Source organism: Bufo gargarizans, chromosome 9 (assembly GCF_014858855.1).
Source record: "Bufo gargarizans isolate SCDJY-AF-19 chromosome 9, ASM1485885v1, whole genome shotgun sequence".
NCBI lineage: Eukaryota > Metazoa > Chordata > Amphibia > Anura > Bufonidae > Bufo > Bufo gargarizans.
In genome coordinates, this window is record NC_058088.1 from 22,704,452 (window position 1) to 22,721,153 (window position 16,702).

The 16,702-nt window shown below is 47.4% G+C and overlaps 1 protein-coding gene across 2 annotated transcripts in view; it reads left to right on the forward strand.

Moving 5' to 3' along the window:
* Nucleotides 1-16,702, forward strand: part of GABBR1 (gamma-aminobutyric acid type B receptor subunit 1) — a 122,826-nt gene that overhangs the window by 25,684 nt on the left and 80,440 nt on the right. For both annotated transcript variants that reach the window (XM_044306091.1, XM_044306092.1), the window contains 2 exons: nt 94-282; nt 16,457-16,477. In XM_044306091.1, coding sequence (XP_044162026.1) covers nt 94-282; nt 16,457-16,477 — 210 coding nt within the window. The remainder of the gene's footprint in view (nt 1-93; nt 283-16,456; nt 16,478-16,702) is intronic.

Genomic DNA, 16,702 nt, shown 5'->3' on the forward strand with positions numbered 1-16,702 from the left:
CCCAGTGTCATGGATTGTGGCCTCTGTGGTATATTGTTGTCATAACTTTGCGGTTCCTTTATGTTCTTCTCACAGTCCCTCTTCTCTCCACAGTCCCCACCTGCCCTCGTATGCACTTGAAGCTGGAGAACGGAGATGTAGAACATAACGTGATGGGCCGAGTTCCGATAGAGGGGACAAGCGTCCGATTCAGATGTGACCCCGGCTTCTTACTGGTGGGATCCAGCCATAGTATGTGCACGAAGTTGGGGAAGTGGGACCACCCCAAACCTACCTGCCAAGGTGAGACAAGGAAGAAGAATGATGGAGGAGAATATGGGGGGTCAGTGCACTACTCCCCTACACGAGGCGTTCCTGGTCTAAAGCCCGTTTATGGAGCGCTCTAAGGGTCCATTCACACATCCGTGTGTGTTTTGCGGATCCGCAAAACACGGACACCGGCAATGTGCCTTCCGCATTTTGTGGACCGCACATCGCCGGCACGTAATAGAAAATGCATATTCTTGTCCGCAATTGCGGACAAGAATAGGACATGTTCTATTTTTTTCGGGATCGGAATTGTGGACCCAGAAGTGTGGCCCAATAGAAACGAATGGGTTCGCAATTCCGGTCCGCAAAATGCGGAACGGAATTGCGGACGTGTGAATGGAGCCTAATACAGGCCTCATGCACATGACCGTGCTTTTGCTCCGTGTCCGATCTGCATTTTTTGCAGATTGCACATGGACACATTCATTTCTACGGGGCCGCAAAAATGTGGACAGCACACGGATGTCTTCCACATCCATGTGGCCGTTCCGCAGGTCATAGAACATGTCCTGGTCTTGTCCGTTTTACGAACAAGTATAGCCAGGGAGTGAGGAAATTGCGGCATGAGCACGGCGGGTTATCTGTGTTTTGCAGATCCGCGGTTTGCTGACCGCAAAATGGATACTAATGTGTGTGTGAGGCCTTACTTTGTGCTTCAGCATCTTTTAAGATCTCTGAATTCTGTCAGTGAATGGTTTCTCATTTTCACCAAGAAGCTTAAAGGGGTTGACTTTTCATTTCTGCAAATATTATTTATTATGTAGAGGAATACAAGCCACTTACTAATGTATTGTGATTGTCCATATTGCTTCCTTTACTGGCTGGATTCATTTTTCTATCACATTATATACTTTTTGTTTCCATGGTTACGACCACCCTGCAATCCAGCAGCGGCTGCCCTACTCGCACACTATAGGAAAAAGCACTGGCCTATTTGCACTCCCACGGTCCCAGCCACCGGAGAGGGCGGTACTTTTTCCTATAGTGTGCAAGCATGACCACCACTGATTGATTCCAGGGTGGTCGTAACCTTGCAATGGAAAAAAGGAATCAAGCCAGCAAAGGAGGCAATATGGACAATCACAATACATTAGGAAGTGCCTGGTATTAACTTTCTCTACATGATAAATGCCATTTGCTGAAGTGAGAGGACCCCTTTGAAGGGCTACTCCACTTTTGCTATATTGATGACCGTGTCTTCAGGATAGCTTATCAGTATCAGATCAGCGGGGCCCTGACCGCCACCCCCCACCGGTCGGCTGTTTGAAGAGAACACAGTGCTAGTATGAGCGATGTGTTCTCCTCTCTGTTCACCGGCTCACCGGCGACATTATAGCGGCGAGCGGTGTAATTACAACTCCGCCGTTCCATTCACCTCAGTGGGGCGCAGTCTTCATACAGCCTGGTGTTGGACCCCCACCAATATACAGGTCCTTCTCCAAAAATTAGCATATTGTGATAAAGTTAATTATTTTCTGTAATGTACTGATAAACATTAGACTTTCATATATTTTAGATTCATTACACACAACTGAAGTAGTTCAAGCCTTTTCTTGTTTTAATATTGATGATTTTGGCATACAGCTCATGAAAACCCCAAATTCCTATCTAAAAAAATTAGCATATCATGAAAAGGTTCTCTAAACGAGCTATTAACCTAATCATCTGAATCAACTAATTAACTCTAAACACCTGCAAAAGATTCCTGAGGCTTTTAGAAACTCCCAGCCTGGTTCATTACTCCAAACCGCAATCATGGGTAAGACTGCCGACCTGACTGCTGTCCAGAAGGCCATCATTGACACCCTCAAGCAAGAGGGTAAGACACAGAAAGAAATGTCTGAAGGAATAGGCTGTTCCCAGAGTGCTGTATCAAGGCACCTCAGTGGGAAGTCTGTGGGAAGGAAAAAGTGTGGCAGAAAACACTGCACAACGAGAAGAGGTGACCGGACCCTGAGGAAGATTGTGGAGAAGGACCGATTCCAGACCTTGGGGGACCTGCGGAAGCAGTGGACTGAGTCTGGAGTAGAAACATCCAGAGCCCCCGTGTACGGGCGTGTGCAGGAAATGGGCTACAGGTGCCGCATTCCCCAGGTCAAGCCACTTTTGAACCAGAAACAGCGGCAGATGGTAAATGGTTTACTGACCATGGTATTACTGGGCTCAATTGGCCTGCCAACTCTCCTGACCTGAACCCCATAGAGAATCTGTGGGATATTGGGAAGAGAAAGTTGAGAGACGCAAGACCCAACACTCTGGATGAGCTTAAGGCCGCTATCGAAGCATCCTGGGCCTCCATAACCCCTCAGCAGTGCCACAGGCTGATTGCCTCCATGCCACGCCGCATTGAAGCCTCCATAACACCTCAGCAGTGCCACAGGCTGATTGCCTCCATGCCACGCCGCATTGAAGCCTCCTGGGCCTCCATAACACCTCAGCAGTGCCACAGGCTGATTGCCTCCATGCCACGCCGCATTGAAGCAGTCATTTCTGCAAAAGGATTCCCCACCAAGTATTGAGTGCAGAACTGAACATAATTATTTGAAGGTTGACTTTTTTTGTATTAAAAACACTTTTCTTTTATTGGTCGGATGACATATGCTAATCTTTTGAGATAGGAATTTTGGGTTTTCATGAGCTGTATGCCAAAATCATCAATAATAAAACAATAAAAGGCTTGAACTACTTCAGTTGTGTGTAATGAATCTAAAATATATGAAAGTCTAATGTTTATCAGTACATTACAGAAAATAATGAACTGTATCACAATATGCAAATTTTTTGAGAAGGACCTGTAATATTGATGATCTATCCTGAGGATAGGTCATCAATATAGCAAAAGAGGTGAATCCCTTTAATATACGTCCTGACCTATTCAATGCCAGCAATCAGGGATCTTGAAAACGAAGTGTCTTAGAACGTTCTAGGACTTCTTATTTATATTATAAGCTTCATTTGTGTAAAGTTAGAAAGCGTGTTTTAATAGGATTTCCTCAGGATAGGTCATCAGTATCTGATCGGTGAGGGTCCGACACCCGGGACACCCGGCTACACCGTAACTCGCAGTAGCGCCGCGGCCTTCCCCAGCTTTCCCGAGGCCAATGACGACATGTTCATCGGTCACGTGGCCTAGGCACAGCTCAGCTCCATAGAAGTGAATGGGTCTGAGCGCAATACCAAGCATGGCCACTATGCAAAGTATGGCGCTGTGCTTGGTGAGCTGCGAGAAGGCAGCGGTGTTGCCAGTACCTTCTCAAACAGCTGGTGGGTGGGGGTCCCAGGTACTGGGTCATCAGTAAAAAAAAACTCCCAGAAAACCCCTGCCTAGTGCAGGGCGCGGAAGAGGCGGAGCATGACACAAAGAATGAAAGAACACAGAGAGAATAACTGTGTCATACTCCGCCCCCTTCAGCCAAAAACTAGTCGTACCACAGAGTATCAGTATTGCTGAGTGTGACACATATAGAACATATAGAAGCCCCCGGAATAGGAATGGAATGATTTGGACCACTCTTTCACAAAGTTATTCACGTCCGTGTAATTGTGTATAAGACCATTCATCCCTTAAAGGGGTTCTAATTGTAAAACAAAAACTTCACCTTTAAAATGTCCCTCTGATCCTGCGCAGCCGCTCCGATCCCTGCTGTGTCACTTTCATTGTTTACTTGACTGCAGCAGCCAATCCCTGGCTTCAGTGGTCACATGTGCATAAACAGTAAGTGACCGCAGAGGCTTCTGATCATAGATGTGAAGTCGATTCATTAAAAAAACATAGTTTGTGGGATCTTCAATCAAAATGTATGCTCCCCGTGTAGGAAAATGTCATCTCGGCCGAAGTTCGGCATATAAAAATAGGAATCCGAAGTCGGGTTTTGTACTGGATGGCACCTCGGTACCGAGCGCAACTTCTAATTCGTTTTCAAATGTTTTTAAATCTGCAAGTAGGAATACCGAAGTCATTTACCGAAGTCTCGCGCAATTTTCGGCTGAGACAAAGATTTCCTACACGGAGCACATACATTTTAATGCTGTACGGAAACAGCATTACAAACGCAGTTTTTTAATGACTCGACTTCGGATCTATGATCTGGAGCTTGATTCGCTCAACCCTAGTCACTAGAGCAATGAGCCCAGCAGGATCTGGAGTGGCGACACATTTAAAGGCGAGCAAGGTTTAACCATTTTAAACTGGGCATACTGCCTGGTAGGGGTGATTAAAATGATACCTGGTAAGTAAAAATCGGTTGCGGCGTTCCCTCATACATTACACTGACCCATCTTACATTCCCTCATACATTATGGTATGTTCCCTCATACATTACACTGACCCATCTTCCTCCACAGTGCAGCATAAAAAACACCAATATAAATCTTTCAACCACTTGCTGTCTCTTTCTGTTCTCCTGCTACTAGCTGCAGGGGATATTTCACCAAATCCTGGCCCTCCCTCGGTTGCTAACTTCTCCTCTGCCACACGCAGAAACTCCAAAAATCTGATTAATGTTCACTGCACATCCTCTCCAGTCTCTTTTAACTGCGCACTCTGGAACGCATGGTCGGTTCGTAACAAACTCCCCACAATCCATGATTTCTTCCTCTCACGCTCTCTGAACTTGCTGGTCCTTAGAGAAACCTGGCTTCAACCCTCTGACACTGCTTCCCCTGCTGCCCTATCCTATGGTGGACTTCACTTCTCCCATACCCCCAGACCTGATGGCAGGCACGGTGGAGGCTTAGGGCTACGATATCTCTTTGGGCTTGGTCATGTCTTCAGGTACGTCCCGGCAAGGTATATACACTGTTATATACAGCATCCATATTAGACCTACGTTATTGATCAGATTTTATATATACCATCATTGTGCTGTGCTAGAGGCTAGGCTGTGGATATACTACTATCATATTTGCTATATACATGTTGTCTATGGCTATCTAGGACGTAGACTGTGGATCTCACGTCATATAATCCCCCACCGGGGTGTTTATATCATATTATATATCATCTCTGTGGTACATATATTGGATGTTTGGGAGACACATCATTTGACCTGGTACCCGGTAAGTGCTTATCAGCCTTGTGGGGATACATGACAGTCCAGTAGAATATATGCCCTTCGCTTCTCTGTATACTTTTTTTCCATCTTGCCTTTTTCTACATATTTTAATATATAATAAAGTTGATATGAATTTGGATATATTATCTCCACTGGCTTTTTTGGTATGACACGCTGGAGGAGTAGGCATACTACTTTCTCCACAGTGCACGTTTCAGGTCATTCCCCCTGTACCCTCTCTCACATTCCCCTCTTTTGAGGTTCACACCATCAGACTATTCCATCCATTCCCCCTGAGAGTTGCAGTTGTCGATTGTCCCCCAGGCTCCCCCCACCAATTTCTGGATCACTTTGCAGGCAGCTTGGCTTCCTCACTTCCTATCTTCTGAATCACAAACTCTTATTATAGGTGATTTTAATATCCCCATTGATGATCCTAACTCCCCATTAGCCGCTCACTTTCTTTATTTAACCTCCTTTCTTGGCCCATCACAACTTACTTCCTCTGCCACACATGAACAGGGCAATATTCTTGATCTAGTCTTCTTCCATCACTGCTAAGGGCTCTTTCACACCTGCGTTCTTGTCTTCCGGCATAGAGTTCCGTCGTCGGGGCTCTATGCCGGAAGAATCCTGATCAGTTTTATCCTAATGCATTCTGAATGGAGTGAAATCTGTTCAGGATGCATCAGGATGTCTTCAGTTCCGGACCGGAACGTTTTTTGGCCGAAGAAAATACCGCAGCATGCTGCGCTTTTTGCTCCGGCCAAAAATCCTGAACACTTGCCGCAAGGCCGGATCCGGAATTAATGCCCATTGAAAGGCATTGATCCGGATCCGGCCTTAAGCTAAACGTCGTTTCGGCGCATTGCCGGATCCAACGTTTAGCTTTTTCTCAATGGTTACTATGGCTGCCGGGACGCTAAAGTCCTGGCAGCCATGGTAAAGTGTAGCGGGGAGCGGGGGAGCAGCATACTTACCGTCCGTGCGGCTCCCGGGGGCACTCCAGAGTGACGTCAGGGCGCCCCACGCGCATGGATCACGTGATCGCATGGCACGTCATCCATGCGCATGGGGCGCTCTGACGTCATTCTGGAGCGCCCCAGGAGCCGCGCGGACTGTAAGTATACCTCTCCCCACTACTACTATGGCAACCAGGACTTTAATAGCGTCCTGGCTGCCATAGTAACACTGAAAGCATTTTGAAGACGGATCCGTCTTCCAATGCTTTTAGTTCACTTGCGTTTTTCCGGATCCGGCGTGTAATTCCGGCAAGTGGAGTACACGCCGGATCCGGACAACGCAAGTGTGAAAGAAGCCTAAGTCTGAAACTTTAGTAACTCAACCTTTCCACTTTCTGACCATAAAGACCTCTCACTTTTCTCATGGCAATCCTACTTTTCACACTTACAGAAGCCTACACACCATTAACTGCCAGCAACTTATTAACACCCTACAATTAGCTCTTTACAACCAGACCCTCAAAGCCACCATAAATGAAGTTGCTCCAATATCAATCCGACCCTCCCGACACAGAACACGGCAACCCTGGCACACACCTGAAACACGTTTTCTACAGTGCTGCTCCAGATGTGCAGAACGCTTATGGAGAAAATCGCGAATATCAGCAGACTTCCTCCATTATAAATGTATGCTCAAAACATACAATTCGGCTCTCAACATTGCCAAACAAAAGTTCTTTACCTCTCTCATCTCCTCACTCTCAAATAACCCAAAACGACTCTTTAAAACTTTTCTTTCTCTTTTAAGCCCTAAAGTTCCAGAACCTGTCACTGACCTCCGCGCTGATGGCATGGCCACTTACTTCAGAGACAAGATTGGCAGTATCTGGCAGGAAATAATCTCCCAGTCCCCAAATAATTTCAATCCTCCCTCCAAATGCTCTCTCTCCTTTTTTGACCCTATAGCAGAGGAAGAAGTCTCAAGGCTTCTCTCTTCTTCTCGACCCACGACCTGTAGCAGTGATCCTATTCCATCACACCTCCTCCAGTCCCTCTCCCCGGCTGTCATTACTCACCTAACTACAATTTTTAACCTCTCTCTCTCTTCTGGTATCTTTCCCTCCTCTTTCTAACACTCTATTATAACCCCACTACTAAAGAAACAGTCTCTTGACCCGACCTGTGCTGCTAACTACCGACCTGTTTCTAACCTCCCCTTCATCTCTAAACTCCTTGAACGTCTTGCCTACTCTCGCTTAATAAGCTATCTCTCTGCAAACTCTCTTCTTGACCCCTTACAATCTGCCTTTCGCCCTCTTCACTCTACAGAAACTGCCCTTACTAAAGTGTCTAACGCTCTCCTAACAGCAAAAATAAATGGTGACTATTCTCTACTGATTCTGCTGGATCTCTCTGCAGTGTTTGATACCATAGACCATAAACTCCTCCTCACCATGCTCTACTCAATTGGCCTTAAGGACACTGCTCTCTCTTGGTTCTCTTCCTATCTCTCTGGCCACTCCTTTAGTGTATCATTCGCTGGCTCTTCATCTCCTCTTCCTCTTGATGTTGGTGTTCCTTTAGGGCTCAGTACTAGGTCCTCTACTCTTCTCCCTCTATACAGCCCCCATTGGACAGACTATCAGTAGATTTGGCCTTCGATACCATCTCTATGCTGACGACACCCAACTATACACTTCATCCCCTGACATCACCCCTGCTTAACTCTAAAACACCATTAATTGTCTGGCAGCTGTCTCTAACATCATGTCCTCTCTGTATCTAAAATTAAATCTCTCAAAAACTGAGCTTCTTGTCTTTCCCCTATCTACTAACTCACCTAAACTTGATATTTCAATTTCGGTCTGCAGGACTATCATAACTCCTGTTCAACATGCACGCCGTCTTGGGGCCACATTTGACTCCGATCTTTCCCTTGTTCCCCATATTCAATCACTTACACGCTCTTGTCGTCTGCACCTCAAGAATATCGCCAGAATCCGCCCTTTTCTTACTGTGGAAACGGCAAAACCTCTTGTTGTTGCCTTGATTCATTCTCGTCTTGACTATTACAATGCATTACTAATCGGTCTCCATCTCACTAAACTCTCCCCCCTTCAGTCTGTCCTAAATGCTGCAGCCAGGCTCATCTATCCATCCAACCGCTACACTGATGCTACTAGTATGTGCTAGTCACTTCACTGGTTGCCCATCCACCACAGAATACAGTTCAAACTTCTCACCCTCACCCACAAAGCTCTCCACAGTGCTGCACCTCCATACATCTCCTCCCTCATCTCCATCTACCACCCTACTCCTGCTCTCCACAGTGCTGCACCTCCATACATCTCCTCCCTCATCTCCATCTACCACCCTACTCCTGCTCTCCACAGTGCTGCACCTCCATACATCTCCTCCCTCATCTCCATCTACCACCCTACCCCTGCTCTCCACAGTGCTGCACCTCCATACATCTCCTCCCTCATCTCCATCTACCACCCTACTCGTGCTCTTCACAATGCTGCACCTCCATACATCTCCTCCCTCATCTCCATCTACCACCCTACTCCTGCTCTCCACAGTGCCGCACCTCCATACATCTCCTCCCTCATCTCCATCTACCACCCTACTCGTGCTCGCTACAATGTTGCACCTCCATACATCTCCTCCCTCATCTCCATCTACCACCCTACTCCTGCTCTCCACAGTGCTGCACCTCCATACATCTCCTCCCTCATCTCCATCTACCACCCTACTCCTGCTCTCCACAGTGCTGCACCTCCATACATCTCCTCCCTCATCTCCATCTACCACCCTACTCCTGCTCTCCACAGTGCTGCACCTCCATACATCTCCTCATCTCCATCTACCACCCTACTCCTGCTCTCCACAGTGCTGCACCTCCATACATCTCCTCCCTCATCTCCATCTACCACCCTACTCGTGCTCTGTTCTGTTAGCGACCTAAGATTAATGACCTCCATAATTTGTACCTCTCACTCCCGTCTTCAAGACTTTTCTCGAGCTGCACCTACTCTCTGGAATATTCAGCCCCGGAATACTAGGTCAATTCACAACTTCTCCACCTTCAAACGTGCCTTAAAAACGCATCTTTTCAGGCAATCTTAATTTATAAAGCTACCTAAACTGACTATTCCCCTACTAAACTTTCCCCCACCAACTCCTCTGGCCTGAACTCGAACCTGTTGTAGTCCCAAACCCGAAGCAGATCGGCCGGCACCACTCCTGTCAGTTCAATAATGGCTCAAATCCTACTTAACAAATTGTAAGCTCTTGTGAGCAGGGCCCTGACTCCTAGTGTTTCAGTTGCATATTATCCAGTTAGTTTTGTTTTGTACATGAACCCTATGAAATTGTAAAGCGCTGCGGAATATGGTGGCTTTATATAAATACATTGTATTATTATTATTTGTGCAAGTGATGGCGTCACTGCACCAAGGGGCGTGGCCAGCACTGGTAAGCTAGGCTCCGCCCCTTGAGGTACTAAAGACCTCATTGGCATAAGGAATACAAGTCTTTTTTTCTTGGGAATGCCCCAACCGATTTTCACAAGACAGATATCATTTTAATCAGCAGGATCCACCCTACTGGGAAGTGTGTCTGATTTAGGCCTCTTTCACACTTGCGTTGTCCGGATCCGGTGTGTACTCCACTTGCCGGAATTACACGCCGGATCCGGAAAAACGCAAGTGTACTGAAAGCATTTGAAGACGGATCCGTCTTCAAAATGCGTTCAGTGTTGCTATGGCAGCCAGGATGCTATTAAAGTCCTGGTTGCCATAGTAGGAGCGGGGGAGCGGTATACTTACAGTCCGTGCGGCTCCCGGGCGCTCCAGAGTGACGTCAGAGCGCCCCATTCGCATGGATGACGTGCCATGCGATCACGTGATCCATGCGCTTGGGGCGCCCTGACGTCACTCTGGAGCGCCCCGGGAGCCGCACGGACGGTAAGTATGCCGCTCCCCCGCGTCCCGGCAGCCATGGTAACCACTCTAAAAAAGCTAAACGTCGGATCCGGCAATGCGCCGAAACAACGTTTAGCTTAAGGCCGGATCCGGATTAATGCCTTTCAATGGGCATTCATTCCGGATCCGGCCTTGCGGCAAGTCTTCAGGATTTTTGGCCCGAGCAAAAAGCGCAGCATGCTGCGGTATTTTCTCCGGCCAAAAAACGTTCCGTTCCGGAACTGAAGACATCCTGATGCATCCTGAACGGATTTCACTCCATTCAGAATGCATTAGGATAAAACTGATCAGGATTCTTCCGGCATAGAGCCCCGACGACGGAACTCTATGCCGGAAGACAAGAACGCAGGTGTGAAAGAGCCCTAAATGAGCTGATCCTGATGACAGGTGCACTTTAATTTTGCAAAGTCTTAGAGAACCCCTTTAACGCCAGTTATTAGAAGAGTCATACCTGACAACGGTTGCAGTGCGGCAGCTCTCTCTCAGGTTGCAGCAGGGTTTTCTCCAGAATTTCACGTTCTCCCAATCCTCCTGCAAATTAAGCTTTAACCCCCGCACCACGTGACACTGCCAACATGGTGGGCATCAAATGGAGAGATGAGCGAAGTTCTCAAAAATTCGATTCAGCTGCTTCGCTGAATTTCACAAAGAAATTCCCTTTGTGGCAAATTACTTTGTCACGAAACGCATTGCTTTGAGAGTAGCGGGCGTGATGACAGGGAACGACGATGGCGCCGCCCCCCATCTTTGAGCCCCTCAGATGCCACGTTCATCACTGAGATGACCATTGAGGGCTGGCATTAATTTTTTAAAAATTTATATTTAGTTGTTTTTTAATTTTGTCTTTATTTTTCTATTCTTTTACACTTGGCACCCCCACCCAATAAGGTCATGCAACATCTTTAGGAGACATTTAAAGGGGCTGTCCTTGAAAAAAACGAAGAATCTGATATTAGTACATGACAATTTAGAACCAGCCCTGTACCTCACATGGATCCAGAGATCTCCTCATTCATTGCTCCAATTGCTCTGCTAGATTTATTTCAAGCTGCTCAGGGGGCGTGTCCTCTTCAGAGGGCGTGTCCTTTCCAGGGGACATGTCTTTTCTGCTGCTGCTCTCTTTCTGTAACTGTCACAGCTTCTAACAGGAGATAAGCCTTGTAACATAGTACATAAGGCCGAAAAAAGACATCTGTCCATCCAGTTCGGCCGGTCATCCTGCAAGTTGATCCAGAGGAAGGCAAAAAAAAACTGTGAGGTAGAAGCCAATTTTCACCACTTTAGGGGAATAAAATATTCCTTCCCGACTCCAATCAGGCATCAGAATAACTCCCTGGATCAGCGACCCCTCTCTAGTAGCTATAGCCTGTAATATTATTACACTCCAGAAATACATCCAGGCCCCTCCTGAACTCCTTTATTGTACTCACCATCACCACCTCCTCAGGCAGAGAGCTCCATAGTCTCACTGCTCTTACCGTAAAGAATCCTCTTCTATGTTTGTGTACAAACCTTCTTTCCTCCAGACGCAGAGGATGTCCCCTCGTCACAGTCACAGTCCTGGGGATAAATAGATGATGGGAGTGATCTCTGTACTGACCCCTGATATATTTATACATAGTAATTAGATCTTCCCTGAGTCTACTTTTTTCTAAAGTGAATAACCCTAATTTTGATAATCTTTCAGGGTACTGTAGTTGCCCCATTCCAGTTATACTTTAGTTGCCCTCCTCTGGACCCTCTCCAGCTCTGCTATGTCTGCCTTGTTCACAGGAGCCCAGAATTGTACACAGTCCTCCATGTGTGGTCTGACCAGTGATGTGTAAAGTGGTAGGACTATGGTCTTATCACGGGCAGGTGGAGGAGCAAACTGAGCGTGTGCGACCACCTCAGAGAGCTATGAAATAGAACAAACAGCAGGTGGCGCTATACAGATACAGTTTATTGAATAACTCAGTGGTTATAATACATTTTTAATTACATTCATTTACAAAAGTATTCAGATCCAGGTGCTGGTTTCAAAAATATAGAATTATTTTCATGGGACAACCCACATGCTGAAGACGTAAGATGGCCTCTAACTGAAAGCCTATGAGACATTCTTCAGCTGAACGCTTCTAGCTCCACATTCATTCTTAGCAATTGGTAGGGTCTCAACATTCGGACCCCCAAAACCTTGACATGTCACTATGACATAATAAAAGTTTTGTAAAGTGTAGTTCCTCTTTAACATTATTTTTTCATTGATGTGGCCCTAGAGCTGACTGCACAGGGGCCCCCAGACCTTCATCGTATCACTACAAAACCAGATGCCTCAAATGAAGGGGAACCCCTGTGATCAGGCTGCAGTCACTCTTGACTGTGGTGATCAAAGGGTTAGACGACTGGAACTGGAAGTTCATCCATCCTAGCAAGTGCCAGCCACACGGCCCCCCGCAAGTGCCAGCCACACAGCCCCCCGCAAGTGCCGGCCACACGGCCCCCCGCAAGTGCCGGCCACACGGCCCCCCCGCAAGTGCCGGCCACACGGCCCCCCCGCAAGTGCCAGCCACACGGCCCCCCCGCAAGTGCCGGCCACACGGCCCCCCGCAAGTGCCGGCCACACGGCCCCCCGCAAGTGCCGGCCACACGGCCCCCCCGCAAGTGCCGGCCACACGGCCCCCCGCAAGTGCCGGCCACACGGCCCCCCGCAAGTGCCGGCCACACGGCCCCCCGCAAGTGCCGGCCACACGGCCCCCCCGCAAGTGCCAGCCACACGGCCCCCCCGCAAGTGCCGGCCACACGGCCCCCCCGCAAGTGCCGGCCACACGGCCCCCCCGCAAGTGCCGGCCACACGGCCCCCCCGCAAGTGCCGGCCACACGGCCCCTCGCAAGTGCCGCCACACGGCCCCCCGCAAGTGCCGGCCACACGGCCCCCCCGCAAGTGCCAGCCAGACGGCCCCCCCGCAAGTGCCAGCCACACGGCCCCCCGCAAGTGCCAGCCACACTGCCCACTGCCCCCCTCAAGTGCCAGCCACACTGCCCCCCGCAAGTGCCAGCAGCCACACTGCCCCCCGCAAGTGCCAGCAGCCACACTGCCCCCGCAGATGCCAGCCAGTGGGGGCAGTGTGGCTGGCACTTGCGGGGGGCAGAATCACTTGTAGCTAGCATACTGTTATCTATGCAGGAACTTGTGGTCACTGATAAATGAACACTACAGGGGAGGATGGGGGTGATTGTAGTTACTTGCCATTTCTGAATGTTGGAGGTTGGGGCATGTGCTACATAGCTGGAATCCGGGCCAAACAATTGGGGGGTGGGCATGCATTGCTGGGGGTCCTCCCTATCCAGTCCCACAGCGTGATTACCATTAGCTCCGTTCCCCACAATGGAGATCAGAATGTGTTCACCCCTAATTCCCTCCGACCCCAGAAATATGGGATTTGTGCAGCGACATTAACCCTTAAACCACCATCGCCTGCCAGGAAGCTCAAGTTATGGATCCCTAAGCTCAGTAATCTTGTATACAGGGGACCCAGTGACCTGGAAAATGTTTATGTTGGGGACCATGTCACCTTGTGAGGTCCCAGAGGCTGGCGAGGATGAGGTGACATCTGGAGGAGCCTCGGCTCTTCCTCTGAGGTGGACAGAGTAAGAGTCTGTGCAGGCCGCCAATCAGGAGACCATGAATATGCAATGTGTGTGAATTCACCACTGTCACGAACCCTCTGCGAGAGCTATAACCTGGTATTTGTAGGTTCACACAAGTATGGGGTCCATCTGGACGAACGTATGAGAATCCCCAAACAATTATTTCAGGGATTCTCCTGTTTTATGTTATAGAGTGAAAACTTCTTCAACCTCCACAACACGTTCTGTTGCAGATCCTCAAGACATCTGCTTGCTGTCAGTGAATAAGAACATGCTAGCTGATAACCCATAGAGACCTATAATAGTCCTCATTACAGTTGTTTCCAGTGGACAAACCTCTGTTAGCTAAACTTGTATCCTGCCTGCACTGATACACTGTAACAAACTACCAGAACAAGAGAGTGCTGCTAATGGTCTTAGGGTTGTCTAGACTGGATACAACTATAGCAAATACTCAGCTGTGAGAAGTATTTGATGTGGGTTTTCAGCCTGGATAGTGGGCGATGTAGTTGTGACGCTCTCCTGCACTTCTGAGAGTCACCACTAGATGCCGCTCTTGTGTAGGTGTAGTGTCTTCTATGTACCTGTTTTTTTTATTTGCAGTTTATTCTATTGCAGCAGCAATAAACCTGATTTTCAGCCTCGTTTGTTGTGTGTCTTGTATTTTTGAGGTTATTACACTCCAAACTGGATGCACATGTCACACGCAGTATATATACACCTATGGCCTGCAATGACGAGAGCGCTTATCCAGATACAATATTCTCCTCCTAAGACTCTCCAGTCCTTTCAAGACAACCATTCCCAGCATATCCTCACAACCACAGGCATGTTGGGAGTTGTAGTTTTGCGCAGGCTGGTGAGATGCAAGTTATAGGACCACTACAGATGAAAAAATAAATAAATAATAATCTAGTTTGTGATAAGGTTCAGTCTCTGGACGTTGCTCCAGCTGTGTGTGCAGCTGGGATCCCTGCAGGATTGATTGGTCATGTCTGATCTAGGAGTTATCCTTTCTTGTCCATATAGAACAGGCATGACTAATCGATCTTGCACGGAGCAGAAGTAAATAATCCCCCCGCAGCTGCAGTCAGAGGGATCAGTTTTCAGAGGTTGGAAATGTAAGCAGTAAATATTTTCAGTTCTTTTATCTCTATTTGTAGAACCCCTTGAAAGAGCTTCTATCAGCATGATCAGTCATTTTAAACCAGGCATACTGGCTGGTAGGGCTCATCATGCTGATTAAAACGAGACCTTTCTTTTGTCTATGATAAACAGCTGCAGAGATATCTGTGTTTTTATTCATATGCAAATGAGCACATTGGAGCACCAGGTGGCGGGTTGAATTCTTGGAGCACTGCTTTTGTAACACACTCCTCCCTCCTCTTGATTGACAGGGCTAGACATCAGCATGCTGAGGGCAGGGCCGTGTCATAGTTGCTGCATATCATACACTACTTACTATAGCCTTACCGTGTTGACAATAGACATTTTCTAGGCTTAGAATGTGAATACACATCACTGGTTTATTCACAGGCTCAACATATGATTATAAAGACTCCAGTAATATGTATTAGCTTTCTATCTTGGGCCTGTGAATAAACCAGCAGTATGTATTAGCTTTCTAAGCATAAACACCTCTATTCTTGATATAGCCTTTTATTATGGGTTAAAAGAGGGAGAAAAACTGAAGAAAAAATCTAGAAGTCTCGCCTGGACATCTACATGCAAGGCTGACCACTTACCTCCAGGATATAGTGTTATCATATTGAAAAGAGTGTTTTTTATGCTTAGAAAGATAATTACTGGTGTCTTTATAATCATATATTGTGCCTGTGAATAAACCAGCAATATATATATATATATATATATATATATTAGCTTTCTAAGCATAGAAAACATCTATTCTGAACATGGTAAGGCTATAGTAAGTAGTGTATGTAATATGTACATGCTAGGACACAGCCGTGCCCCCAGCATGCTGATGTATATCCCTGTAAATTAAAGGGGGGGGGGGGGGGGTGCAAGAGCACAGGGGTGTTACAAAAGTAGTGCTCCAAGGATTCAGCTCTGCCCCCTGGTGCTCCAATCTGCTCATTTGTATATGAATAAACCACAGATATCTCTGCAGCTGTTTAGCGTACAAACAAAAGAAAGATATCGTTTTAATCAGCATAATCAACCCTACCAGACATTATGCCTGGTTTAACAGGGTTTATCATGCTGACAGAGCCTCTTTAAGTAACCCCACACGCCATACCACTTTCACGCCAAGATGCCCTATGGAAGCTACGAGCTGTGATATGCACAGGGGCGAGCAACCAATCAGGTTTCAGCTCTCATCTTAATAATGCAGGCTCGGAAATGGGAGCAACAATCTAATTAGTTGTTAGTGCAGCTGTGGTTGGGGCACATGGTTCAGGCGGTCAGTTGTTATGCTAGACCTGTACTGATGTTACTTCCCTCCTCCCCCACTCTAACGAGCTGTCTCTTGTCTCCTTGGCTAATGCTGCAGTCAGACGCACGGACACATCACGTAAGTCTATATGTCTGTCCATGTATGTAAATCCTTCCGTACGTCCTTCCTCCCTGTTCTGCTTCTTCTATCACTTACCATTTAGTTTTCTTTATATTTTTTTATTATTTATTTTACCATAAACCGTTTTATTTCGGAGTCTCGCGCCGCACCATACCGCATTGTGGAGCAGGACGTCTCATGACATAGGTGTCTCTGTGTGTTGTAAGGTGGTATGTATTGTGC